The sequence below is a fragment of the Poecilia reticulata genome, chromosome 15 (assembly GCF_904066995.2).
Source record: "Poecilia reticulata chromosome 15, P_reticulata-male-v2, whole genome shotgun sequence".
Classification (NCBI taxonomy): domain Eukaryota; kingdom Metazoa; phylum Chordata; class Actinopteri; order Cyprinodontiformes; family Poeciliidae; genus Poecilia; species Poecilia reticulata.
The window spans coordinates 30,484,093-30,511,918 of record NC_088844.1 but is presented as its reverse complement, the minus strand read 5'-3'; the positions used below and the strand labels follow the sequence as shown (position 1 = coordinate 30,511,918).

The following is a 27,826-nucleotide window of genomic DNA, read 5'->3' as shown; positions in this document are numbered from 1 at the left end:
AGGTGAGCAGGCAGTGAAGCTGGGGAGGAGGCTCCATGGTTACCGCCTCCTCTTCATCGCACCTTCATCACCGGTCAGAAACATCGAAGCTAAACGATGCGACTTTATTAAAAATATGTTTTTACAGTTCAGACTGAGACCGATAATCTGTGTAAGCATCGATCTCCTCGCTGAAGAAGCGCACGGTCGAAAACAACCAATCAGAGCCAGGAGGCGGGGCTTAGTGCTGTCAATCATCCTCATGTACGTGCTGTTAAAGATGTTAATGGCAGAGAAACAACTTTAACAGGAAAACCGTTTATCCACCTTCATCAGTGGCTATGCTAACTAGCATTAGCATTCATGACGACTGCAGTGTAGCAGAGAACAAGGGGGAGGTGGAGGGTGATTGACAGCACTAAGACCCGCCCCCACGCTCTGATTGGTGGTTCTAGTTGGCGCTGGGAGAAGGAAGGAGATGAATATTTATACAGATTGTCTCAACAAATATGTAAAAAACTATTTTCTATAAAGTACTGCAGCTTTAAGAGCCGTTCTGGTTCTGGTTCTGGTTGGATCCGGAGCGTCTGCAGGTCACAGCTGGACATTAGTCTCAGTGATGCTGACGGGACAGAATCAGCTTTAATTCAGGTGGATCCTGTGACATCACTTCCTGTTTAGCCTCAGCAGGCTAACGTTAGCTAGCTGCTTGTTTTCTGCTCAGAGCTTCTGCTGCTGCACGACGACGGCGCTGGTTTGAGTTGAAGCTGCAGCTGGTTCCCTCCCTCTGTCTGCCGTGGGGACATGTCCCCCATGTCCCACCGTGTCTCCCTGCGCCCTGCCGTCCAGCCGGCCCTCATGTCTCCGTCTGTCCCTGCAGGTGCTGGAGGCCTGGAAGAGCCTCCTGGAGGCGGCGGAGGCCCGGCGCTCCAAGCTGCTGGACACTGCCGATAAGTTCCGGTTCTTCAGCATGGTGCGGGACCTGATGCTGTGGATGGACGACGTCATCCGGCTCATCGAGGCCCAGGAGAAGCCCAGGTAGGAGCCGCTCCGCCCGGAGGCACGCTACCGGGCCGGGCGACCTCTGACCTCCGCCGCTGCGCCCGCAGGGACGTGTCGTCGGTGGAGCTGCTGATGAACAACCACCAGGGCATCAAGGCGGAGATCGACGCTCGCAACGACAGCTTCACGGCCTGCATCGAGCTGGGCAAGGCGCTGCTGGCCCGCAAGCACTACGCTGCAGAGGAGGTAGGCAGCGCCACCTGCTGGACAGCACTACGCTGCAGAGGAGGTGGGCAGCGCCACCTGCTGGACAGCAGAAAGCTGCCTCTGTCCGGTTCTGACTCGATGACTTTAGATCAGATTTCAGCTTCAGATTCACTAAAAACAACAATTAATGTTTAATTAAATTTATGTACTTTTAATCTGATTCACTTCAGATTAAAAGTGATTTTAAAGCAAAGTGATTAAACTCACTTCAAAAGACCAACCAATCAATCAATCAATCAACCAATCAATCAATCAATCAATCAATCAATCAATCAATCAGTGTTATAAATAAAACATCCTGCATTGATAATCTAGAATCCAGAAACAAACTTTGTTTGCTCCCATCGTCTGAATCTTCGTTACGGATCAAAATGTTTGATCATCAAAATGTTGACCGATCAGCTCAGACCAGCTGGCGTCGCTCTGCATGTACTGGACCTCAGTGTTCCGGCTGGTTTTCAGTTTTCAGGAAGCCAAAGTTAACCGGGTCAGGCCCGGTTCTGTTCTGGGTTCTTGGAACCGTCCTGGATCAGGACATTTCTGGCTCCGGCTCCCTCTAGTGGCCACAGAGGCAGCTGCAGCACCATATGGACTGTTTACTGGTTTCTCCTCCAACCAGTACGGCCAGTCTGCAGCCAGTACCAGGATGTTTGTTGGTCTGTGTGGGTGACCTTTGACCTCTAAAGCTCAGTTTCCGGCTGCAGATTAAGGAGAAGTTGCTCCAGCTGACGGACAAGAGGAAAGAGATGATCGATAAGTGGGAGGACCGCTGGGAGTGGCTGAGGCTGGGTGAGGCGTCCGACCCGTTGCGCCGGTTCCGACGGGCCCGGCCCGGTTCTGACCCGTCCCCGGTTGTGTCCCCAGTGCTGGAGGTGCACCAGTTCTCGCGGGACGCGGGCGTGGCGGAGGCCTGGCTGCTGGGCCAGGAGCCGTACCTGTCCAGCCGGGAGATGGGCCAGAGCGTGGACGAGGTGGAGAAGCTCATCAAGCGCCACGAGGCCTTCGAGAAGTCTGCCGCCACCTGGGAGGAGCGCTTCGCCGCGCTGGAGAGGCTGACCACGGTGAGGCCCGCCGGACCGGACCGGAACCAGAACCAGAACCAGAACCGGACGCTCTGTCTGCTTCTCTGTCCAGATGGAGTTACTGGAAGTGAGAAGAAGGCAAGAGGAAGAGGAGAGGAAGAGGCAGCCGGCAGAGGCTGCTGAGGCTGCAGCCCAGAGCAGGTGAGGAGGAGGACTGGGGGGAGGACTGGGAGGAGCACTGGGAGGAGGACTGGGACTGGGAGGAGGACTGGGAGGAGGACTGGGAGGAGGACTGGGAGGAGGACTGGGAGGACTGGGAGGGAAACTGGGAGGACTGGGAGGGGAACTGGGAGGACTGGGAGCACTGGGAGGACTGGGAGGGGAACTGGGAGGACTGGGAGCACTGGGAGGGGAACTGGGAGGACTGGGAGCACTGGGAGGGGAACTGGGAGGACTGGGAGCACTGGGAGGGGAACTGGGAGGACTGGGAGCACTGGGAGGGGAACTGGGAGGACTGGGAGGGGAACTGGGAGCACTGGGAGGACTGGGAGGACTGGGAGGGGAACTGGGAGCACTGGGAGCACTGGGAGGGGAACTGGGAGGAGCACTGGGAGGAGGACTGGGAGGACGACTGGGAGGAGGACTGGGAGGAGGACTGGGAGGAGCACTGGGAGGACTGGGAGGACTGGGAGGGGAACTGGGAGGACTGGGAGAACTGGGAGGACTGGGAGGGGAACTGGGAGCACTGGGAGGACTGGGAGGGAAACTCTGCTTGTTGCATTTACTCTTTAACAAATGACCTACATGGTTTGATCATTAATTCACATCAGGGTTAAACTGCTAAATTAGAATAAAAATCTAAAGTTTTAATGTTTTAATCTGGTTTTATTTTTATATGTTTTGTAACAAATAGGAGATTTTAGTAAATTTATTAGAAATATTAAGATAAAAACACATTTTTATTCTGAATTTGGGCCATAAAAGCCAGTTTACATCAGTTTGCTTTGTGTTGAGTTTAAAAAGTTGGTTTGTTGGCAGAAAATATATTTTATTAGTTTATGTTGGTAAAATCCAGAGCAGTTTGTTTGATCACATGACTTGTTTTCAGCAGGTTGGAGTAAAAAAGCTGATCTGCTTTCCTGCATTACATTTATCAGCATCTGTGCTGAAGCTTCACGTTGCTAAACTGTCTCTCTCTCTCTGTCTCTGTCTCTCTCTCTCTGTCTCTCTCTCTCTGTCTCTCTCTCTCTGTCTCTCTCTCTCTCTGTCTCTCTCTCTCTCTCTCTCTCTCTGTGTCTCTCTCTCTCTCTCTCTGTCTCTCTGTCTCTCTCTCTCTCTCTCTGTCTCTGTGTCTCTCTCTCTGTCTCTCTCTGTCTCTGTCTCTCTCTCTCTGTCTCTCTCTCTCTGTCTCTCTCTCTCTGTCTCTCTCTCTCTGTCTCTCTCTCTCTCTGTCTCTCTCTCTCTCTCTCTCTGTCTCTCTCTCTCTCTCTCTCTCTCTGTGTCTCTCTCTCTCTCTCTCTCTCTCTCTCTCTCTCTCTCTCTCTCTCTCTCTCTCTCTCTGTCTCTCTCTGTCTCTCTCTCTGTGTCTCTCTCTGTCTCTCTGTTTCTCTCTCTCTGTCTCTCTCTCTCTGTCTCTCTGTTTCTCTCTCTGTTTCTCTCTCTGTCTCTCTCTGTCTCTCTCTGTCTCTCTCTCTGCAGGGAGGGCGAGCCGGTGTCCCAGAACGGGCTGCCGCCCGACCAGGAGTCGCCCCGGGTTAGTTACCGTTCTCCTGCCTACCAGACATACAGCAGCTCCCTGCAGAGCCGCAGGGCCATCGCAGCTGCAGCAGCTGCTGCAGCACGGAGTCGGCCTCAGACATGATCACCCACACACACACACACACACACACACACACACACACACACACACACACACACACACACACACACACACACACTGCAGTCTGCATTCCTTTGTGTCGCCTGGATTTAATTTCTGATGGACCGTCGGCAGTCAGCCCAGCAGGAAGTGCATCACCTGGCTACTTCCTGTCTGGGATCAGAGAAAACAGATCAGAATATAAAACATCCAGACGACAATTTTCACCTCATTTAGGAAATTATGGATGAATTTTACCCCAAAGCAATCATTCCTTCAAAATACATTACATTACTCTGTAACTTTAGCTTTAGCTCATGTTTTTAGCTTTAGCTCTTGTTTTTAGCTTTAGCTCTTGTTTTTAGCTTTAGCTCTTGTTTTTAGCTTTAGCTCTTGTTTTTAGCTTTAGCTCTTGTTTTTAGCTTTAGCTCTTGTTTTTAGCTTTAGCTCGTGTCTTTAGCGCTGAGTGTGTCTCCTTGTTGTCGTCTGTCTCTAAGTATTTAAAGGTTTTGGGTCCTGTATACTTCCTGGAAACATGTTTTTATCCTTCAGACCCAACATTCCTGTTTTACTCTGACAAATGTTAAAGGTGCTCCATGTGAACAGGAAGTGATGTCAGTGTGGTGTGAGTGCGACTGTGAGCGTCTGGTTTGGGACCACACACACACACACACACACACACACACACACACCCCTTCATCCCTGTCCTCCTCTTCCTCCTCTTCCTCCCTCAGCTCGACCCGCCCGCCATCCTCTCCCCTCAGCTGCTCATGGCTCTGCTCGTTTACGTCGTCATTTACAAACTCGCGCTGTGGAACATGAACACCTGAACGCCTCGCAGAACATGAACACCTGAACGCCTCGCAGAACATGAACACCTGAACGCCTCGCAGAACATGAACACCTGAACGCCTCGCAGAACATGAACACCTGAACGCCTCGCAGGGCTCAGCTCAGATTCATCCTCTCATATTATTGATCCAGATAAAAACTGTAGAAAATCAACAGATTATCAGGAAATCTGATGTTATTCTTGTCGTCTTAAATAAAATATATTAAAGGAATTTAGTTAAATTATTTACCTGATAAATCATCAATATCGATTATGATTAGAACTAAATCTAAAATATCATCAATAACCTTTGAAATGATTAGTTTGTAAAGGATTGACATTTTAGGATGATTACTTTGTTCTTTTATTTTGAAAGTTTAGCGGTTCCTGTTGATCTGCATCCTGTCTAACGCTCCTACACACATCTTCATCATCTTCATCATCCTCTCCAACGTGGAGAAAGTTTCCTCTGAGATTTTTAAACTTAAATCAAAACTTTGATCCGGTTCTGAACGGGTCCGTTTCTGGGCCTCCTTCCGATCGGATCCGTTCAGAAAACGGCTCCATACTCGCCGTTTTCCTCCTGAAACCATAAATTAAACGATTTCCTGCTGAGGGACTCTAATCATTTTGACCCGACGGAGCTAAATATGGGAACTGTCCCTTTAAGGAACAGCAGTTTGTTTACAAATCATCTGAATGACGGGTTCAGCAGAACCGGGTCGTTCAGCAGAACCGGGTCGCTCAGCAGAACCGGGTCGCTCAGCAGAACCAGGATGAAAGAAAATCTAAATTCTTCAGATTTACATGATTTATGACTAAAAAAAGAAGAAAACTTTGAAATTTTACTCATTTCTTCACGTTCGTCAATATATTGATCATTTCAAAGCATTATACAAACATTCGTCTTTCATTTCACACCCTCAGTGTCCCACTCTGTCCCTCAGTGTCCCACTCTGTCCCACTCTGTCCCTGTGTCCCACTCTGTCCCTCAGTGTCCCACTCAGTCCCACTCAGTCCCTCAGTGTCCCACTCTGTCCCTCAGTGTCCCACTCAGTCCCTCAGTGTCCCACTCAGTCCCTCAGTGTCCCACTCAGTGTCCCACTCAGTGTCCCACTCAGTCCCTCAGTGTCCCACTCTGTCCCTCGGTGTGAGTGGATTTTTGCTCGTCTGTATTTTCAGTTGTTTTATTTGCATCATGTCTTTTTGTCCCCTGCTTTGTCTCGCTGTCCGTCCGTCCGTCTCCACACTAACATTCCCAATAAACCCAGTCAGAACCAGTGTCCTCTCTGACCCGTCCTGGTTTGTCTCTCATCCATGTTTCTGTCTCTGGTTGATTGTGGCTCCATCAGTCCAAGCTTCCTCCTGCTGGAGGTCAGAGGTCAACGATGCTCAGTGTTTCAGCTGCAGGTTCCGGGTCAGAACCGGGTTCTGGGTCCTGGGTCAGAACCGGGTTCTGGGTCAGAACCGGGTTCCGGATCAGAACCGGGTTCTGGGTCCTGGATCAGAACCGGGTTCTGGGTCCTGGATCAGAACCGGGTTCTGGGTCCTGGATCAGAACCGGGTCCTGGATCAGAACCGGGTTCTGGTCAGAACCGGGTTCTGGTCAGAACCGGGTTCCGGGTCAGAACCTGGTTCCGGGTCAGAACCGGGTTCCTGGTCAGAACCTGGTTCCGGGTCAGAACCGGGTTCCGGGTCAGAACCGGGTTCCGGGTCAGAACCTGGTTCCGGGTCATTTCTCACAGTTCCAGTTTGAAATGATCCAGAACCATCAGATTCTCTTTAGACTGAATGTTAAAATAAATTTTATTTAATGTTTTTTTCTGTTTTATGCTAAAGATAAAAATCCCCATAAAATTAATTTAGTCGTCATTTTATGATAATTTTCTGATTTTTGGCTCCACAGATTAAAGACAGAATGAAACATCAGGAATCAGATCATTGATCACATCTGATCACCTGATTTTCACTGTAAAACTGAGTTAAACTGTTTTAAATGGTAAAAACTCAACAGAATTAATATTTTCATATCTTCACCAAACCCATGATTTTATTTTGAAAAGCTGTCAGTGAGACTTCCTGAGTCTGTGATGCAGTTCAGTAAAAAGTTTCCATCAGTTTGAATCACATTGGAAGAAGTTAAAGTTTTCAGTTCCTGTTGGTTGATGGAGCTCAGGGTCAGAAACCAGTTCTCCCAGTAAAACCTCCCAGGACGCTCCAGACCTCCTCCCAAAGCTCCCAGGATCCTCCGGCCTTTGACTGGACCCTAGCGCTCCGCCTGTGACCGGGTAATGACCTGCGTTTGGAGTGGAAACCAACCAATCAGCTCCCAGTTTCACTTCCAAGCAATTTACTGGTTGATTGTTTGAGATGGTTTGGTGTGACCTTCCTCTGCCGCGCCGCCGCTTCTCTAACGCCGAGTGACCTGGTGGTGGCGCCGTCATGCTGTGTGACGTGTTGCAGTGATCCAGTGCATGTGACCAGAGATCAGTGCATGTGACCAAATGAACCACTGGCTTTGATCAGGACGCCATGATGATGATGATGAAGTCCAGATTGAGGCTGGGAATGACGGGACTGATCCGGGTCAGAGGGCAGCAGGAAGTCGGTCTGTTGTTGGTTCTGATGGCAGGAAGTGATGAAAGTTGGCATCAGCCAATCAGGAGGCGTCTTGGGGAAACTGCAGTCGGTGATTTTAGATCAGCTGTGGAAACTTTTATATATTCATATTTATTTTAATGCTTTTGACTTGATCAGTTGTTGGTTGAGTGGAAACGCAGCAGCTGCTGAACCAGCAGAGGAATAAAGTTTTAATGTTTCGTCACTTTTGTTTCATGTCTGCAGTATTTGGTTGATTTTAGCGCCTCCTGGTGGTGGAGATGAATAAGACCCAGAGTTGTTCCCATTGGAAAGTCCATTAATCATCCGGGATAAACGGTCAGTTTAGATGAAATGTTTGGAAAATGAGTTTGAATTTCCCGTTTTCAGAATCTGCAGCTTGTTTTTCTGTTGAACTTCTGGCATCATTCAGGATTTATTCATTTAAAATGTGACGTTTTTCCATCATTTCTGATGTAAAGTTTCAGTGAGTAATGTGCTGACTAATCATGATCATAATTTGCTTTATTAATCAGCTTGAATTCAGTCACGTTTTAAACTGAAGTTTTTTATTTTTGACTTTTTGATCCTCGTTCAGGTTTATTATTTAATATCAGATCTAAGGACTGGATGGGATTTCTGCCTGTGGAGTTGCTGCTAGTGTGTTGGTTTAGTTGCTCCAGGTGGATGTTAGCATTAGCGTCTCTGTTAGCATTAGCGTCTCTGTTAGCATTAGCGTCTCTGATAGCATTAGCGCCTCTGTTAGCATTAGCGCCTCTGTTAGCATTAGCATCTCTGTTTGCATTAGCGTCTCTGTTAGCATTAGCGCCTCTGTTAGCATTAGCACCTCTGTTAACATTAGCGCCTCTGTTAGAATTAACGCCTGTTAGCATTAGCGTCTCTGTTGGGATTAGCGTCTCTGTTGGGATTAGCGCCTCTGTTAACATGAGCGCCTCTGTTAACATTAGCGCCTCTGTTAGCATTAGCGCATCTGTTAGCATTAGCATCTTTAGCGTCTTCCCAGCCTGTGATTGTTTTCTACTCTGCATGTTGAAGCTCTACTGACTGATCTGCAGCTGCTGTGACCCCTGTGACCTCTCCGCCGCGCTGACTCCGCCCCTCTGGTTGCAGGAGGACGAGGCGGTGAACGGGGTGTCGGAGCCCAGCCCCGCGGGGTCGCCGGGAGCCGCCCGTAAGGCCAAGCCCAGCCAGGCGGCGACGCTGCCGGCGAAGAGCCAGCAGGACGGCGCCACCTCTCTGCTGGAGGCCTTCCTGCACCGCAAACACGAGTGGGAGGGCCACAACAAGAAGGCCTCCAACAGGTGCACACATTTTAATGTTCGGTTATTAATGTCCTCCAATAACATTAGTTACCAAACATGTTTAAAATGTTCTGTCAACTTCAAACATTATTTAACCCAAAAACACGAGAAGCTGCAGGACGGCTGAGCTCAGCTGGTTCTGTGGAGGAAACCTGGACTAAAACATCTGGACCCTTGCAGGTTATTTTATCTCTAACTGGATCCACAGGACAAAACTGGTCAGAAACTAAAAACATCCAGATTCTAAATGTGTTGCACAAACAAGCAGCTCTGATGAACCTGAACGTCATCAGCAGAACAGAAACAGGATCGATTTCACCTGGAAAGGTTCTGGTTCTGAGCCTAGACCTGTAACCGGTCCTGGTTCTGTAACCGGTCCTGGTTCTGGTCCTGGTTCTGTAACCAGTCCTGGTTCTGGTCCTGGTTCTGAGAACAGATCTGTGACCGGTCCTGGTTCTGTAACCGGTCCTGTAACCGGTCCCGGTTCTGTAACCGGTGCCGGTTCTGGTTCTGTAACCGGTCCTGGTCCCGGTTCTGTAACCGGTCCTGTAACCGGTCCCGGTTCTGTAACCGGTGCCGGTTCTGGTTCTGTAAGCGGTCCTGGTCCTGGTTCTGTAACCGGTTCTGGTCCTGGTTCTGTAACCGGTCCTGTAACCGGTGCCGGTTCTGGTTCTGTAACCGGTCCTGGTCCCGGTTCTGTAACCAGTCCTGTAACCGGTGCCGGTTCTGGTTCTGTAAGCGGTCCTGGTCCTGGTTCTGTAACCGGTCCTGGTCCCGGTTCTGTAACCAGTCCTGTAACCGGTGCCGGTTCTGGTTCTGTAAGCGGTCCTGGTCCTGGTTCTGTAACCGGTTCTGGTCCTGGTTCTGTAACCGGTTCTGTAACCGGTGCCGGTTCTGGTTCTGTAACCGGTCCTGGTCCCGGTTCTGTAACCGGTCCTGTAACCGGTCCCGGTTCTGTAACCGGTGCCGGTTCTGGTTCTGTAACCGGTCCTGGTCCCGGTTCTGTAACCAGTCCTGTAACCGGTGCCGGTTCTGGTTCTGTAAGCGGTCCTGGTCCTGGTCCTGGTTCTGTAACCGGTCCTGGTCCCGGTTCTGTAACCGGTCCTGTAACCGGTCCCGGTTCTGTAACCGGTGCCGGTTCTGGTTCTGTAACCGGTCCTGGTCCCGGTTCTGTAACCGGTCCTGTAACCGGTCCCGGTTCTGTAACCGGTGCCGGTTCTGGTTCTATAACCGGTCCTGGTCCCGGTTCTGTAATCAGTCCTGTAACCGGTGCCGGTTCTGGTTCTGTAACCGGTCCTGGTCCCGGTTCTGTAACCGGTTCTGTAACCGGTGCCGGTTCTGGTTTTGTAACCGGTCCTGGTCCCGGTTCTGTAACCGGTCCTGGTTCTGGTCCTGGTTCTGTAACCGGTCCTGGTTCTGAGCCCAGACCTGTAACCGGTTCTGTAACCGGTCCCGGTTCTGCCCCCAGGTCTTGGCACCACGTGTTCTGTGTGATCAACCAGAGGGAACTGGGCTTCTATAAGGACCAGCGCAGCGCGGCGCAGGGCGTCCCCTACCACAGCGAGATCCCCGTCGGCCTGCAGGAGGCGCTGTGTGAGGTGGCGCTCGACTACAAGAAGAAGAAACACGTCTTCAAGCTCAAGTGGGTTTCAGATGATTATATTTATCTCCGTTCCTTCCAGAGCCTCTGAGTTTAATAAAATCTGTTTCCATCTGAACTTTAATATCTGAGGTCTGAACAGAGTAAATAACAAGCAAACGTTCAGACGCCATGTTTCATTTTGTCCGTCTGTGAAACAAACAGCCTCTGATGTTTAGTTTGTTTCACGCAGCAGTTATTAAAGATGGAGACGAACAGAAAACATCAGAATGAAAACGATAAAACAACCAGACGGCAGGAATCAGGCGACATCTGCAGAGTCACAGGAGCAGAAAGAAGAGTTGGTCCAAAATGAGCTTTAGAGCAAAACATAGCGAGAGATCAGAATAAAATATTTTCCTTCAGCTGGATAAGTTCAAACCAAACAACGACAGTTTGATGAAGCTGCGATAACAAAGTTCACCAGATTCCCTTAAATCTGACGTTTTAATGGTGCTGACATTTCTCCTCCACATGATGATGAAAGTCTCTCATGTGTTCACTCAGATGATCCTTCTTGGGATATTTTTTAATCAAAATCACTTCAGAAATATTTGGAAAGAATTTAGACAAAGACGAGAAAATAAAACCCAGATTTGGCAGAAACATGGTTCTTCTTTAGGAACGTCATGGCGTCGAACAGACGGTAGTCTGGCATGAAGTCAGGAAACACTGCCACCTGCTGGTGGGAGTTGGCATCACTTAAAGCCAATGTTTCTGACTTTTTGCAGTTTAATCACAATAAACTCACATTTATGCATCAGCATGAAAAAATACAGGGAAAAAGCTGAAACTCTTCACCTGGTAAACTTTCTGCATGTTCAGACAAACATTCGCTGGATTGGTGGTGAAATGTAAACGTGGCATTTGAGATGAATCAGATGAACGTGGTTTTCCTGTGAATCCTGACCGTCCTGTCTGACGCTCCGCAGGCTCACGGATGGGAACGAGTATCTCTTCCAGGCCAAAGACGACGTAAGTAACAAACTGAAACTTTGTTTCTGCTCCTGCACATCAGATTTAACTTGTTGTTCCGTCTAGAAAAGGTTTTTTTCTTCCAGCTGATTTCCTTTGACTGTCAGATGGGAAAACTGGGTCGGACCGCCTGGTTCTGGAAAACTGGGAATACTTTTAGTTTTGGTGATTTTCAGTCAGTGAGTTCCTCAGGGCTCCGTCCTCAGCCCCCTAACTCATAAAGTGAGACTTGCGCCGTTATGTTCCTGCTGATGCGTCTCTGCTGGATCAGCTTCTCCATCCTAACCAGGATGAAGAGATTCTGTCCAAACGAGACATGAAGCCCACAGTCTGCAGCAGGTTTGGTTCTCCTGAAAATGAGCTGCAGCCCCAGCAGAACGCTGCAGCCAGAGTCCTGACCAACACCAGGAAGCGGATAATCCACTGGTCTCTGCTTTCTATTGAACTGGGCTGTGAGACATAAACCATGTTCCCACCGCGGGTCCAGACCAGCTCCATGTCTCCAGAGCTGGACCAGCGTTTAGTTTCTCCTCTGATCTGGAACAAACTCCCAGGAAACCTGAAGCTGTTGGTTCCTTTAAATCAGGATTCATTAAACCGACTCACTGTTACATAAATTCCTGTTTCTGAGTGACTTCCCTCCCTTCTTCCGTCCAGGAGGAGATGAACTCCTGGATCTCGGCCATCGTGGCGGCGGCGGGCTCCGGGGTGGAGGTGACCCCCAGCAGCCACAGCACGCCGGCCCCCGCCGCCCGCGCCCAGACGCTGCCGGCCACCGTGGCGGCCTCCACCGCCGAGTCCAGTCCTGGCAAACGGGAGAAAGACAAGGAGAAACGCTTCAGTCTGTTCAGCAAGAAGAAGTAGACGCTCCTCCTCCTCCTCCTCTTCCTCTCCTCCCGCCCCGCGGCTGTTTGGGGTCGCTCCTCGTTGTCCATCGCCGACGTCCTCGTTTATCCAGCTACTAGTCGGTTTGCTCCTAGCAGCTGCGAAGCTCAGAATGTAGATCTGTCTCTTTAATCCATCCTGATGATGATTCCTAACATTTCCTGATCCCAAACAGCCTTCCTCCTCCTCCTCCTCTTCCTCCTCCTCTTCCTCTCAAAGCGTGACTCCAGCATGCCAGCTCCGAGCCAAAACTCTCCACTCTGTGCCTCTAACCGTCCGGTGGCTCAGAGCTCCCGCTCAGCTGCGGCGCGGCGGGAACCTTTGCTAGGAAGGACAGAACCACCGTTAGCGTGTCCGGCAGCTGCTGTCCTACGGATCGCCGCCTGGAGGAACTCCCACTCCGTTTTCCTTCCTGCTGTCTCTCGTCGTCCAGCTTCTCGTGTTTAAACTCCCGGTTCTCCTGGACGTTGTCGCTCGCTCCGGTCTGGCTCCATCCTCGGCCGTTTCTGCGAGGCCTTGTCTTGGCAAGATGCCGTGTGTCCCTGTGTAGAGGAGAACCTGGAGCAGGCGGGTCCGAATGGACCCGCCTGCTGCTGCTCAGCCTGGGCTGACCGGGCTAACTGGGCTGACCGGGTTAACCGGGCTAACTGGGGTAACCAGGCTAACTGGGGTAACCAGGCTGACCTGGTTAACCAGGCTAACTGGGCTAACTGGGTTAATCAGGCTAACTGGGCTGACCGGGTTAACCAGGCTAACCATGCTAACTGGGTTAATCAGGCTAACTGGGCTGACCGGGTTAACCAGGCTAACCATGGTAACTGGGTTGACCAGGCTGAGTAACCAGGCCACCTGGGCTGTCGTGGCTAACCAGGCTAACCGGGTTAACCAGGCTAACCGGGTTAACAAGGCTAACTGGGCTAACCAGGCTCACCATGCTAACTGGGTTAACCAGGCTGAGTAACCAGTCTAACTGGGCTAACCAGGCTAACTGGGTTAACCAGGCTGAGTAACCAGGTTAACTGGGCTATCGAGGCTAACAAGGCTAACTGGGCTAACCAGGCTAACTGGGTTAACTGGGCTATCGAGGCTAACAAGGCTAACTGGGTTAACCAGGCTATCTGGGCTATCGAGGCTAACTAGGCTAACCGTGCTAACTGGGCTAACCGGGCTGAGCAGCTGCTCGGGGCCGTCTAATTCCTGCAGCAGCGTGAACGGCCTGCTTCATCTGTATGTATAACTTGTGTATAACAAACTGTTTAAAATAAACTTGTGTTTAATTTCTTCACTTATTAGTACTAATAATATGACCAACCGTGATGAGCTTCAGTGATTACGTATGAAGGAGGAAACCGAATGTTTAATCAGTTTTCCAACAATCAGTCAGGTTTCTTTTCTACTTGATTTCTGAAACATTAACCTCTGACCTTTGTTTAGTTTTGTGTCTCAGAGTTAATCAGTCTGAGTTTGAAGATGTTCTATAAAGTAACTTTAAGCTGTTCAGTGGATTCTTAATGTCTGGAAGTGAATATCGGTCGCTCGCTTGTTGGCTTCAGCTCTCCGTCGTTTAAAGTGAAACCTGTTGGAGCTTCATGTGGACGCTTCCGTACGGAGCTTCATTCATGACAAAAGTCACTCAAACTCATTTGAAATTTACCAGATGTGGGAAAAGATGCAACATTAAAAACATTTACTGACTCAGTTTCCCACAGTTCTGCTCGTTTTAACACGTTTTTGTTTGGGATGTGATTTATGGTCCACATTATACAAGAAAACTGTTAACTTGATAACAATCACAATTATTTCCTCAGATTTCCATAGTAACCGCCATAAAATTAATGATTTTTCCAAATGAATGCTCATGTTTGTTAGAAAACTATACATTTTGGATTTCTGGTTGATGGTGGGAGAATATTTTTTCTATGAAAAAGACTCTGATTGGAAGAAAATCACAGAGAAGCGGTCCTCCGGCCTGCAGGGGGCGCTTCAGGCAGCGGCTGATTAGCAGCTTTTCCTCCAACTAAAAACGGATCATCATAAAGAAGAAGAATTATTACATTTAATGTTTGACGTTTGTTTCAGTGATTTTGTCATTGATGGAGTTCCGTAGAGCCTGAATTGAGTTGGTGTAAAGCAGCAGCAATGAGGCCAAACAGGTCAAAGGTCAATCATTAAGGGGGGCAGGGGGCTGCTTAATTTTTAATTAATATTATTTTGTGCTAAAATCAGGCAGTTTGATAAATAGTGCGCATTCCTGTCACTGTAACCATAGTAACCAGATATTTCTTCATTCTGCACAACAGCGCCACGTTGGGGTAGGCGGGTGGGGGTCATAGGTCATGGGTGGGTGTGATGTGGGCCGGGGGTCACTGCTAGTTGGATCTGCACCGTAGATTTCTCCCCGTCTGTCACATCTGTGCAAAAAGCCATTAAAAGCTTTTAAAACAAACCGACTGCGTTTGGTTCCTGTTCGACATCAGAGAGCCTGTAAGTAAGTACACCCCTAGACCTGTAAGTCAGTGCACCCCTAGACCTGTAAGTAAGTACACCCCTAGACCTGTAAGTCAGTACACCCCTAGACCTGTAAGTCAGTACACCCCTAGACCTGTAAGTCAGTACACCCCTAGACCTGTAAGTAAGTACACCCCTAGACCTGTAAGTAAGTACACCCCTAGACCTGTAAGTAAGTACACCCCTAGACCTGTAAGTCAGTACACCCCTAGACCTGTAAGTCAGTGCACCCCTAGACCTGTAAGTCAGTGCACCCCTAGACCTGTAAGTAAGTACACCCCTAGACCTGTAAGTCAGTACACCCCTAGACCTGTAAGTAAGTACACCCCTAGACCTGTAAGTAAGTGCACCCCTAGACCTGTAAGTCAGTGCACCCCTAGACCTGTAAGTAAGTGCACCCCTAGACCTGTAAGTCAGTGCACCCCTAGACCTGTAAGTCAGTGCACCCTGCCGGGTCAACGGCCCTGACCTCACAGAACGAAGAACGAAACATCCAGAGAAAACCAAACAGCTGATCAACAGAAAAAAAGAATGTGTTGGAATGGCCTAGTCAAAGTCCAAAGCTTAACCTGATTAAGCATTAAAGGTTCTGAGAATTAAAGGTTCTCAGTTTCTATTTTTCAGCCATATAAATGTTTACATTAAATAGAAAATATTTTATTTTGTTTTGCCAAAATGAAAACTTGGTTATATTTGAACCTGATTTAATTTAATCTGATGTGGAAATTTATTAAAAATTACATCAAAGCAGGAATAAATTTAATTCTCTGAAACATCAGCAGGTCGTTTTTAGTCACATTTCATCAAACATGGAAAATTTGTTTTAAATTAAAATTCTTTGTTTTTCTGTTTTTGATCAAATAAACGTCAGAAAATCGAAACATTTTTTATATTTTAAATCACATAAATCATCAAATATTAAAACCAGGATTATTTGTCACCTTGAGACTGAAAATAAAAACATTTTAATGTTTTTAATCATCTAAAAACATTAAAGATGTTTTAATTTTCTAATAAAATATGAATTTTTAATATTCTGTTGCTTTTCTCTGCTCAGCTCGGCGGACAGCGCCTCCTGCCGACCACCGGCTGGGATTTGTAGTTCACAAGAAACACTAACTCCCATAATGCATTGCGTCCTGCTGTTTAGTCTGCGCGCGCAGGTGTTGCAGCCACCATCTGACCCTTCAAAGTAAAAGCTCGTCAGTTGACGGAAAGCATCAGAATTTAATCCGAACCTCCAGGCAGTGAACGGTTCTGGTTCGGTTCGGGTTGGTAACGATTCTTTAGTTCTTTTTCACATTTAATAAACTGTTCATGTGACTATCAGACAAATAGAACCTGAAAAAGATAAAATGTTTTGAAATGATTTAAGAACTAAAAGCTCCAAACGGACTAGAGGCCGGATTTTTTTTTTTTACAGGGATTTTTTTGACGGTCATGCTCAATCAAAATCTGCTCTGGGCTTTGACTAGACCAGTTCAAAGCCTTCATTTCTCTGTTTTTGAGCTGTTAGTGTTTGGACTTTCTGGTTTCTGGTTGATCTTGATTAAATGTTTTCCTTCAAGAGTTTCTGTAGAAACCAGAACTCAACGGCATTTCATCCAGAACCTGAAGCTGCACAGCGGCCCAGATCACCACTCTGCCACCACCATGTCTGGCTGTCGGTATGTTCTGGTTCTGAATGCTGGGTTCATTTTACACCAGAAAAATCTGTCCCTTCAGTCCACAGGACGTTTCCTCAGCCTCTGCCTGTTTTATTTGTTGCTCTTCAGTTTAGCTCTTAATTCTTTGTTGTAATCAGGTCTGGATGTTTAAAATGAAATTAACTCATAATTTATCATTCAGAGCCATGATTTGTCCTCAGAGCAGGTTGGGTTGGAAACTTTAGATTTTAATAAATAAAACTTTAAATCGGATACATTTATTTAATCTGTTTTTGCTATTTTAAACTTAGTTTGGTAAAACATTTAAATGGTAATTAGGCAAAAACGTTTTTAGAAGTACCATATTTTTCGGACTATAAGCCGCTACCCCCCCCCCCCACACACACACACACACACACACACTTTGAACCATGCGGCTTGTAGCCCGGTGGGCTTTTCTGTGGATTTTTCTTCAACCACCAGGGGGCGCTTTAGCAGGAAGTGAATCATTGGAAGTCAAAATTGGAAATCAAAGAAGAAAGAGCTGCTTTTCATTTAGAAAAAGCACGACAGAGAAATGTCTTCAAACTCATACATACCACACCAAGAAGTTCATATGATTCAACTTTTAAGCTGAAGGCTGTTGATGTGGGAGGACAAGAGGGAAACAGAGCCGCTAAGCTCGGCGTGATGAACGGATCCATGTTTCAGCGTTGGAGAAACAGGAGATACAAGCGGCTTATAGCCCGGTCCAGTTTAAATATGTATGTTTCCAGTAAAAAAATAAAATAAAAAATTTTGTAGATGCGGTTTATAATGAGGTGCGCTCATTATAAACCGGAAAATACGGTAAGAAAATAACTGAAACCGAAATTATTTACTGTTAGAAAATTCATGTTTTTTGGGTGTTTTTGCCTGGCAAAATATTTTTCTCCCCGTTTTTAGAAGTTTATTTTAAGAAATAGGTTAAATAACACAAAACCTCCAAATTATTTTTTATTAATTTATAAACTCTTTAATTAATTAAATGTTTTATTTGTTGTGTTTTTCTCGTGAACCTGCGGGATTTTTTTTTTTTTTTTTGCTTTTATTTTTAATAACCGGATGTGCGCGCGGGCGTGCCTCTGAAGGCGCGTGCCCGTCAGCGTGAGCCCATCAGCTCTCCATCAGTCTGCTCAGGGAGGGTCTCCACCGGACCAGAACCCTCCGGTCCGGATCCGAGCTGCGGTCCTGCTGCGGCTCTGAGGGCGCGGCAGCAGCGGGGCGATGCGCTCCTCAGGCCGGGAACCAGCGCTCATCTCCGGGGGCTGCTCTCCTCCTCTGCCCGCTCAGCGTGCACCGTCTGCGGGGTTTAAACGTTGGTCTGTGTCGCTGCCTGGCGCTCCGGTGGTTTCCCGGCGGACAGCCGCCGCCTCCGGTGCTCCGGGGGTGAATTTCTCCTCCGGTTCCCCGGTGGAGAGGATGTGATCCGGGATCCGGGAGGAGCGAGCGCCGCTGGGGGAGAGGATGAGGATTATCCCGCAGTGGGATTATTTTTCCAGCATCAGGAATCTGGACGGGAAACGGGAAAACCGGAATTCCTCTGATTCAGGAAAAAGTTGATTTGATGAGCAGCAGGATGAAGATGATCCTCCAGAACTTCCTCTGGCTTCAGATCAGAAGTTTAGCTGTTTCCGTCCAGAACCTGACCCGTTTATCATGACTGGAGGAGCCAGACTGGACCTCGGTTCTGGTTCCGAATCGATCCACTTCCTCCGAACTTTCATCTGATTTAACTGAAACATGGTGAAGAATAAGAGGAAACTTTTTCAGTAAAACCAGAACCAGAACCGGACCCATATACACTGATAGAACTCTTCATCCGGTCCGGATCCAGAGTCACACCCAGAACCAGAACCAGAACCAGGAGGGGCGGCATGTCTGAGCGCAGCGCCCCGGGCTGCCGCCTCAGACTGGGCTGGGTCTACGGGTACCGGGGCCACCAGTGCCGGAACAACCTGTTCTACACGGCCGGGAAGGAGCTGGTCTACTTCGTGGCCGGAGTGGGCGTGGTCTACAACACCCGCGAGCACAGCCAGCGGTTCTACCTGGGCCACAACGATGACATCATCAGGTAGGCGGAGCTCACCTGGAGCACTTTATTAATTATTGATCTGCAGCTCACTTTATTTGACTCAAGTTGTTATTTAATATTTATTGATTTTCTAATGAAAATAACATAAAATCTAATTGAAATTTAAAAAGAATTAACATCTGGATCCTGATCAGGTTCCTGATATTGATCCGGACTCTGATTTGGATTCTAATTCTAGGATTGATCCAGATTTTAATCCAGATTTTAATCCAGATTCTGATCCAGATTCTGATCCAGATTCTGATCCAGATCCCGACATCACAGCAGATTGATCCCATCTGTTCTGATTTTTCTGGATTATTTTCTCTTTGCTCGTCTTTTATTCCAGGTCTGATCGGAGTTTCAATCTGATTCCAGATTATCTTCTGGTTTCTTGGTTTTCAGTCACTTTTTGCTCCAGATTTGGTTATTTTGTGGTTTTTTGCTGATTTAAATTCTCCCTGCTGGTTTTCAGAGCTTTGACTAGGCCGATCATCTTCCTCACATTTACAGAAAAAACACTTTGAATAAAACCGGCAGGAAAGTCAGACGATGGATTCATTCAGGCTGAGAATTCAGGATTATTTCAGATTATAAGCAGCTGATCTGAGGAACTTTAATATCAGTTATGATAATAATCATTTCAAACCCTGTGAATATGAACTTTATTCATGAATAAAACTCATCAGAGCTGCATGTGAAAAGATTCAGGAGGAAAATGATTTTACTCAGAATGAAAAATGAAAACAGATCTGAGAGATTAAGAGATTAATGAACAGGAAAAATCGACTTTATGAAGGAGAATCGGCTTCATGTGATTTACATCTCCATGTTTTGTTTGTAGTTGAGGAAATTCTGTGTGTGTGTGTGTGTGTGTGTGTGTGTGTGTGTGTGTGTGTGTGTGTGTGTGTGTGTGTGTGTGTGTGTGTGTGTGAGACAGGAACTGGGCTTTTTAATTGTATCTATAAAACCTTCATATAAAATGTTTGTTGTTTCCAGATCTAACTTTTTTTTTTGCTCCGTCGTTGATAAAATAAATTTGAATTAAATTTATTTTATTCCTGAAATTCAGAGAAAATTTGATGGAATTTGATTCTGAAGTTCAGAAAAATGTTGATCAGAAAAACAGCAGAAGGATTTTCTAGATGAGGCTGATGATTCAGGGAGGTCAGTCATTCATGGAAACACACACACACACACACACACACACACACACACACACACACACACACACACACACACACACACACACACACCTGGTGTTCAGGCTGTGAGTCATCACAGCAGCAGCAGGCGGCTCGGACTGTTTTCTCAGCTGCAGCCTGGGGTGCGTGTGTGTGTGTGTGTGTGTGTGTGTGTGTGTGTGTGTGTGTGTGTGTGTGTGTGTGTGTGTGTGTGTGTGTGTGTGTGTGTGTGTGTGTTTCAGACTAATTGAGAAGCTGGAAGCCGCCTCGCTCTGCGCTCTGATATGACTGTTAGCTTTGAGTTTGTTCCAGTTCTTCCCTCCCAGTCCACTGCAGGTTTTCAGAACCAGAACCAGGATCTGGACCGGGTCCATCTGCTGCTCTGAGCTGCAGAGAAACTGATAAAACTTATGATTTTTATTGACACATTTCTGATTTCAGCCGATTTTAAATCTGAAGCTTCTCCAGCCTGAAACGTTTCAGATGAACTTGGATGAATTCATGAACCTTCATCAGTTCATATTTATCACTGAATCATTGATGCTGCAGCATCAGTTTTACCTGATTCGGTCCGGGTTCTGGTTCTGGTTCTGGTTCTGGATTCCTGCAGGATTTTGTCTGTTTGTCTGAACTGAAGCATTTAGAGGTTAAAGGTCACCAGGGAGTTCCAGAGCTTTGATAAGTTGTTTCATATTTAAGGATGAAGCATCGTCTCCTCCTCCTCTGCTGGCGGTTGCCGTGGTAACTGATGCTTCACCTCCATGCTGAGGCTGAAAGGTGGAGAGTTTTCCTCTGTTTGTGATGCTGCGTGGTGCTGAGGTCAGAGGTCAGCTTGTGTCTGGATGGCAGAGCGGCGCCGGTTCTTTTCTCTCCTGTCCCACTTCCTGCTGCCGCCTGCAGGCAGAGCGGAGCCACATTATGGTCCTGGTTCTGCTTGGATGAACAAACTGAACCAGCAGAACCGCAGACGGGTTTTCACTGCTGACCCAGCAGAGTTACTGGACCTGGAACCAGTTCCCCCTGCTGGCCGGACTGGGCTGTCATGGTTCTACTGGCGACCCGGTTCTGACCCAGATTCAGCTCAGGGACAGATTGTGTTCAGGTGAAATGATCGTGTTTATTTCACAGCAGAAAATAAATAATTCAGTGGAAACAGGAAACAGAAGTTTCTTTTTGATTTTATTTAATTTAAAATTTTCAGCCGTGTTGAAATAAAAGTTTCTCAGAACTGAATGAAACTCTCAGCATCACGAGTCACATGATCAGCAGGATGTTACTGCTGCAGGAAACCACGAAGAAGACAACAGGAAGTGGTTACAAAAATAATAACATTAATTATTTTAGTACTTTTAATGTTTTTGGTAATTTTGACTGAGCTGCACTACCTGCTGCCACCTGGTGGAGGCTGCAGGTAGTGCAACTGAAGGTAATTGGATAAAAATATAAAATATATAGTTTATAGAATCAGGTATTTAAATGTGACTCATTTATTTACAGTCAAGGTTATTGATCACATTGATCAGATTGATTATTTTGTCCTGTTGATAATTTTTATGTTATTATTTGAATGAAGCTGCAGAAATATGGAAACATTTCTCCTGCAGAGAGGCGTGTGTGTGTGTGTGTGTGTGTGTCTGTGTGTGTGTGTGTCTGTGTGTGTGTGTGTGTGTGTGTGTGTGTGTGTCTGTGTGTGTGTGTGTGTGTGTGTGTGTGTGTGTGTGTCTGTGTGTGTGTGTGTGTCTGTGTGTGTGTGTGTGTGTGTGTGTGTGTGTGTGTGTGTGTGTGTGTGTTGTGTGTGTGTGTGTGTGTGTGTGTGTGTGTGTGTGTGTGTGTGTGTGTGTGTGTGTGTGTGTGTGTGTGTGTGTGTCTGTGTGTGTGTGTGTCTGTGTGTGTGTGTGCGTCTGTGTGTGTGTGTGCGTCTGTGTGTGTGTGTGTATGTGTGTGTGTGTGTGTTGTGTGTGTATGTGTGTGTTTGTGTGTGTGTATGTGTGTGTTTGTGTGTATGTGTGTGTGTGTTTGTGTGTCTGTGTGTGTGTGTGCGTGTGTTTGTGTGTGCGTGTGTGCGCGTGTATGTGTGTGTGTATGTGTGTGTGTGTGTGTTGTGTGTGTATGTGTGTGTTTGTGTGTGTGTTTGTGTGTATGTGTGTGTGTGTTTGTGTGTCTGTGTGTGTGTGTGCGTCTGTGTGTGTGCGTGTGTTTGTGTGTGCGTGTGTGCGCGTGTGCGCGTGTATGTGTGTGTGTATGTGTGTGTGTGTGTGTTGTGTGTGTATGTGTGTGTTTGTGTGTGTGTATGTGTGTGTTTGTTTGTGTGTATGTGTGTGTGTGTTTGTGTGTATGCGTGTGTTTGTGTATGTGTGTGTATGTGTGTGTGTGTTGTGTGCGTGTGTGTGTGTGTGTGTGTGTGTGTGTGTGTGTGTGTGTGTGTGTGTGTGTGTGTGTGTGTATGTGTGTGTGTGTGTATGTGTGTGTGTGTGTGTGTGTGTGTGTGTGTGTGTGTGTGTGTGTGTGTGTGTGTGTGTGTGTGTGTGTGTGTGTGTGTGTGTGTGTGTGTGTGCAGAGTTCCTTCGTTCTGATTCAGAGTAAATCAACCTGCTCACGTTTCGGCAGGTCGGCTGATTTCTGATGCAAACACACCAGCAGGTCAAAGGTCAGAGGTCACAGATTACGGAGGGTCTCATAGTGAAGCTTGTTGTGGAGGTTAAAGAAATGCAGAATCTGTTTTAATCATTTTATTCCCTGTGAATTTAGTCGGTTTTTCATTGTATTATGGGCAGTTTGATCATTTCTGATTAACTGTAAATCATTATTTCGTTTGTTTTATTTCTTTAGCTCCTCCAGGTTGTGGCTCCAGTTTCTGTTTTCACGTTTAGCAGAAATGAGTTTTTTTCTCCTCCAGGATTTTTTATTTTCTGCCTTTAAACTGCAGCTTCATGCTGTTTCCATGGAAACCAACTTTTAATAAGACCTTCGCATCATGTTTTAGTTAAATCAGAGTCCTTCACTTTAAGACTTGCAATTTTTCTTCTATCAATATTTTCCTGTTTTTGTTTTTATTGGGTCGATAAGGATTCGGTTCTGTGGTTCTGATCCGGGTTTCATTAGTTACTTCAAACTGTTTTCTACTGTTTATTTAACTCCTGATTAACTGCAATATCAACACAACGTTAACATGAATATGACAGAAAAAGCCATGAATTTAAAATCAGACGTTTATGTTTCCTGAGATATTTATTAATAACCTGCTGCTCCGGTTCCAGTCCGGTTCCAGTCTGGTTCCTAGTTCCAGTCCGGTTCTTAGTTCCAGTCTGGTTCTTGGTTCCAGTCTGGTTCCAGTCCGGTTCCTGGTTCCAGTCCGGTTCTTGGTTCCAGTCTGGTTCTTGGTTCCAGTCCGGTTCTTGGTTCCAGTCTGGTTCCAGTCCGGTTCCTGGTTCCAGTCCGGTTCCTGGATCCAGTCTGGTTCCAATCCGGTTCTTGGTTCCAGTCTGGTTCCAGTCCGGTTCCTGGTTCCAGTCCGGTTCCTGGATCCAGTCTGGTTCCAGTCTGGTTCCTAGTTCCAGTCCGGTTCTTGGTTCCAGTCTGGTTCTTGGTTCCAGTCTGGTTCCAGTCCGGTTCTTGGTTCCAGTCTGGTTCCAGTCCGGTTCCTGGTTCCAGTCCGGTTCCTGGATCCAGTCTGGTTCCAATCCGGTTCTTGGTTCCAGTCTGGTTCCAGTCCGGTTCCTGGTTCCAGTCCGGTTCCTGGATCCAGTCTGGTTCCAGTCTGGTTCCTAGTTCCAGTCCGGTTCTTGGTTCCAGTCTGGTTCTTGGTTCCAGTCTGGTTCCAGTCCGGTTCTTGGTTCCAGTCCGGTTCTTGGTTCCAGTCTGGTTCCAGTCCGGTTCCTGGTTCCAGTCTGGTTCCTGGTTCCAGTCCGGTTCTTGGTTCCAGTCTGGTTCTTGGTTCCAGTCCGGTTCTTGGTTCCAGTCTGGTTCCAGTCCGGTTCTTGGTTCCAGTCCGGTTCTTGGTTCCAGTCTGGTTCCAGTCCGGTTCCTGGTTCCAGTCTGGTTCCTGGTTCCAGTCCGGTTCTTGGTTCCAGTCTGGTTCTTGGTTCCAGTCCGGTTCTTGGTTCCAGTCTGGTTCCAGTCCGGTTCCTGGTTCCAGTCCGGTTCCTGGATCCAGTCTGGTTCCAGTCCGGTTCTTGGTTCCAGTCCGGTTCCTGGTTCCTGGCAGTGGTGGGAAGTAACTTAAGTACAATTTTCGTGTATCTCTACTTAAGTAGATATAATAATGGATACTTTCTACTTTTACTCCACTACATTTTACAGTAAGTATCTGTACTTTCTACTTCACTACATTTCTACAAACTCTCGCGTTACTCGTTACATCCAAGTCTCGTTGCGCTTTTTGTCCGTTAAAATGTGAAGTTCAGGGATTTAAGGTGGCGCCGTAAAATCCCAGCAATAACGTGACGTAGTGTCTGTTGTCACCCATCGGCTCCACCTTTACTCGCACGCGGAGCTCCAGACATGCGCAGTGGTTTCCTCTGAGCGGGAGGAGATGTCTGTCTAATGTCAGTTATATAATAGCTGCATAAATTGATATGGCGACATGTAAAATCAGCAGCGCTTCGCTTTCACAGACGGTGGGACTTCGTCCAACTTTTAGCGTCACTTGAAAAGGAAAGCTTAAAGAAAGGTAAGATCTGTGGACGTGATGCTAGCTAAGCTAGCTGTACAGAGACACATGTTGCATCTGACAACGCTTGTGACCAAAGTGCAATATAGTGAAATGACATTCAGGAACGATCCGATTCTTCTGGATGAATCTTTACTGATTACATTTATTTCAGTTCTAAGTATTTAATATCTAGATTTTTTTCATAGGAAGGTGAATCTTTCAGTTCAATTTGAGAAGCAATTTTTATAGGTAAAAGTTAATTTTTTGTGTCACATAGCGAGGGGTGCTGGTCTTGACTTGGTCTTTACTATAACTCTGCTACGTGGCTCCTTGGTTCCATGTCCTCTCCCACCCACCTTCTTTCCCCTTTCTGTTGGATTTCTTTCAAAATAAAAGCCACTAGTGGCACAAAAAGTGAAGTTCATGCTGTGTTAGGACAGGAGACCAGATGTTTCCATCCCTGAAATTATGATGCATAGAATCACATATCTCAGTCTAAACTATGTTAGAGAGTAAACACAACATGCTTTATCTGTGGCATTGTTCATTAAAATGGCACATTTCTAATTTATTAAAACTAAATACGATCGGTTCACTTAATGATATTAGCGATTAGGTAATCCATTCAGCAAGTACTTTTACTTTTAATACTTAAGTATTTTTAAAAGCTAGTACTTTTTTACTTTTACTTGAGTACATTTTTGTCTGTGTATTTGTACTTTTACTTAAGTAAATATTTTGAGTACTTTCTCCACCACTGGTTCCTGGTTCCAGTCCGGTTCCAGTCTGGTTCCTGGTTCCAGTCCGGTTCCAGTCCTGTTCCTGGTTCCAGTCCGGTTCCAGTCTGGTTCCTGGTTCCAGTCCGGTTCCAGTCCGGTTCCTGGTTCCAGTCCGGTTCCAGTCCTGTTCCTGGTTCCAGTCCGGTTCCTGGTTCCAGTCTGGTTCCTGGTTCCAGTCCGGTTCCAGTCCGGTTCCTGGTTCCAGTCCGGTTCCAGTCCTGTTCCTGGTTCCAGTCCGGTTCCTGGTTCCAGTCTGGTTCCTGGTTCCAGTCCGGTTCCTGGTTCCAGTCCTGTTCCTGGTTCCAGTCCGGTTCCAGTCCTGTTCCTGGTTCCAGTCCGGTTCCTGTTTCCAGTCCGGTTCCAGTCCTGTTCCTGGTTCCAGTCCGGTTCCAGTCCTGTTCCTGGTTCCAGTCCGGTTCCTGGTTCCAGTCCGGTTCCTGGTTCCAGTCCGGTTCCTGGTTCCAGTCCGGTTCCAGTCCTGTTCCTGGTTCCAGTCCGGTTCCTGGTTCCAGTCTGGTTCCTGGTTCCAGTCCTGTTCCTGGTTCCAGTCCGGTTCCTGGTTCCAGTCTGGTTCCTGGTTCCAGTCCTGTTCCTGGTTCCAGTCTGATTCCAGTCCGGTTCCTGGTTCCAGTCCGGTTCCAGTCCTGTTCCTGGTTCCAGTCCGGTTCCTGGTTCCAGTCTGGTTCCTGGTTCCAGTCCTGTTCCTGGTTCCAGTCCGGTTCCTGGTTCCAGTCTGGTTCCTGGTTCCAGTCCTGTTCCTGGTTCCAGTCTGATTCCAGTCCTGTTCCTGGTTCCAGTCCGATTCCAGTCCTGTTCCTGGTTCCAGTCTGGTTCCTGGTTCCAGTCCGGTTCCAGTCCGCTTCCAGTCCTGTTCCTGGTTCCAGTCCGGTTCCTCTCTATCTGAACCGGATTAGAATCTGGTTCTGGATCCGGTTTTACTCAACAGATTCATCTTAAAGAGAAAACCGTCTGAATTGATGCCACAGGAAGCCAGAGGTAGTTTTAGTTTCCAAAATAAAAGTCCAGAAGATGTGCTTTGATACGGGCTGTCAGGTCCCTGTATGACCGGTGTCAGAGTCTGGTCCGCATTGCCGGCAGTAAGTCGGGCTCGTTTCCAGTGAGAGTTGGACTCCGCCAAGGCTGCCCTTTGTCACCGATTCTGTTCATTACCTTCATGGACAGAATCTCTGACCAGCCGAGGTGTTGATCCGTTTTGGTGGCCTTAGGATCGCATCTCTGCTTTTTGCGGATGATGTGGTCCTGTTGGCTTCATCGGAACGTGATCTGCAGCTCTCACTGGAGCGGTTCGCAGCCGAGTGTGAAGCGGCCGGGATGAGGCTCAGTGCCTCCAAATCCGAGGCCATGGTCTTGAGCCGGAAAAGGGTAGAGTGCCTTCTCCGGGTCAGGGGGGTCGTCCTGCCTCAAGTGGAGGAGTTTAAGTATCTGGGGATCTTGTTCATAATGAGGGAAGAAGGGAGCGGGAGATCGACAGGCGGATTGGGGCAGCGTCTGCCGTGAAGCGGGCGCTGTACCGGTCCGTCGTGGTGAAGAGAGAGCTGAGCCAAAAAGCGAAGCTCTCGATTTACCGGTCGATCTACGTTCCCACCCTCATCTATGGTCATGAGCTTTGGGTCATGACCGAAAGAACGAGATCACGGGTACAAGCGGCCGAAATGGGTTTCCTCCTCCGCAGGGTGGCTGGGCTCTCCCTTAGAGAGAGAAGCTCGGTCATCCGGGAGGGACTCAGAGTAGAGCCGCTGCTCCTCCACGTCGAGAGGAGCCAGTTGAGGCTCGGGCATCTGGTCAGGATGCCTCCTGGACGCCTCCCTGGTGAGGAGTTCAGGTCCCACCGGGAGGAGGGGAGACCCAGGACACGCTGGAGGGACGATGTCTCTCTATGGCCTGGAAACGCCTTGGGGTTCCTGGAGGACCTGGAAGAGGCTGGGGAGAGAAGTCTGGGCCTCCCTTCTGAAGCTGCTGCCCCCGCGACCCGACCCCGGATAAGCGGAAGAAAATGGATGGATGGATGGATGGAAGATGTACTGAGACCAGCAGAACGGAGGCGTCTGATTGGTTCCCGAAGTAAAACAACATGGAGGCTGCAGGTGTCGTCTGGAGCTGCTCGTCATGTTTGACCTTCACAGCTTCGCCTCCTGGCTGAGATGGTTGTCATGACAACATGGCAGCTCACTGATTGGCCGGGAGCGTGAGGAGAGGAGCAGAACTGTGTGTGTGTGTGTGTGTGTGTGTGGGATCGATGGAAGCTTTGAGCCTGACACACCTGACAGGAAATGGGCTGATCTGATTGGTTGTTGATGTGATGACGAGGAGCTCATCTTCATCTGAACCAGCAGCTCGTTTCCAGGTGACCTTCAGGTCCGAGCTGAAGTTTGGGGTTTGAATCGGATCATCTCCAGGTGTTTATCTGAAGCGAAACAGAAACTCTTCTGATCAAACGGATCAGGAACAGTTCTGGTGATCCGGTCCCACATCATGATTCCTCCTCTGACCGTCGGGGTTTCAGTCGATTTCATCAAACTGATCAGAACATTTAAAGCTGAAGACT

The 27,826-nt window shown here is 47.7% G+C and overlaps 2 protein-coding genes across 11 annotated transcripts in view; both read left to right on the top strand.

Moving 5' to 3' along the window:
* Positions 1 to 14,825, top strand: part of LOC103477426 (spectrin beta chain, non-erythrocytic 1-like) — a 93,941-nt gene extending 79,116 nt beyond the window's left edge. For 3 of the 8 annotated variants that reach the window (XM_081616400.1, XM_081616401.1, XM_081616398.1), the window contains 10 exons: positions 860 to 1,017; positions 1,089 to 1,227; positions 1,953 to 2,037; positions 2,113 to 2,309; positions 2,383 to 2,471; positions 3,969 to 4,023; positions 8,690 to 8,880; positions 10,349 to 10,522; positions 11,452 to 11,494; positions 12,152 to 14,825. In XM_081616400.1, coding sequence (XP_081472526.1) covers positions 860 to 1,017; positions 1,089 to 1,227; positions 1,953 to 2,037; positions 2,113 to 2,309; positions 2,383 to 2,471; positions 3,969 to 4,023; positions 8,690 to 8,880; positions 10,349 to 10,522; positions 11,452 to 11,494; positions 12,152 to 12,358 — 1,338 coding nt within the window. In that variant the 3' untranslated portion in view covers positions 12,359 to 14,825. Of the gene's footprint in view, positions 1 to 859; positions 1,018 to 1,088; positions 1,271 to 1,952; positions 2,038 to 2,112; positions 2,310 to 2,382; positions 2,472 to 3,968; positions 4,024 to 8,689; positions 8,881 to 10,348; positions 10,523 to 11,451; positions 11,495 to 12,151 lie in introns of those variants that run through there. The other 5 variants (XR_014091182.1, XR_014091184.1, XR_014091183.1 and 2 more) reach the window with 5 other exon arrangements.
* Positions 14,826 to 17,664: 2,839 nt separating this feature from the next.
* Positions 17,665 to 27,826, top strand: part of LOC103477425 (echinoderm microtubule-associated protein-like 6) — a 45,638-nt gene continuing 35,476 nt past the window's right edge. For 2 of the 3 annotated variants that reach the window (XM_081616189.1, XM_081616188.1), the window contains exon 1: positions 17,665 to 18,646. In XM_081616189.1, coding sequence (XP_081472315.1) covers positions 18,450 to 18,646 — 197 coding nt within the window. In that variant the 5' untranslated portion in view covers positions 17,665 to 18,449. The remainder of the gene's footprint in view (positions 18,647 to 27,826) is intronic. The other variant, XM_081616191.1, reaches the window with a different exon arrangement.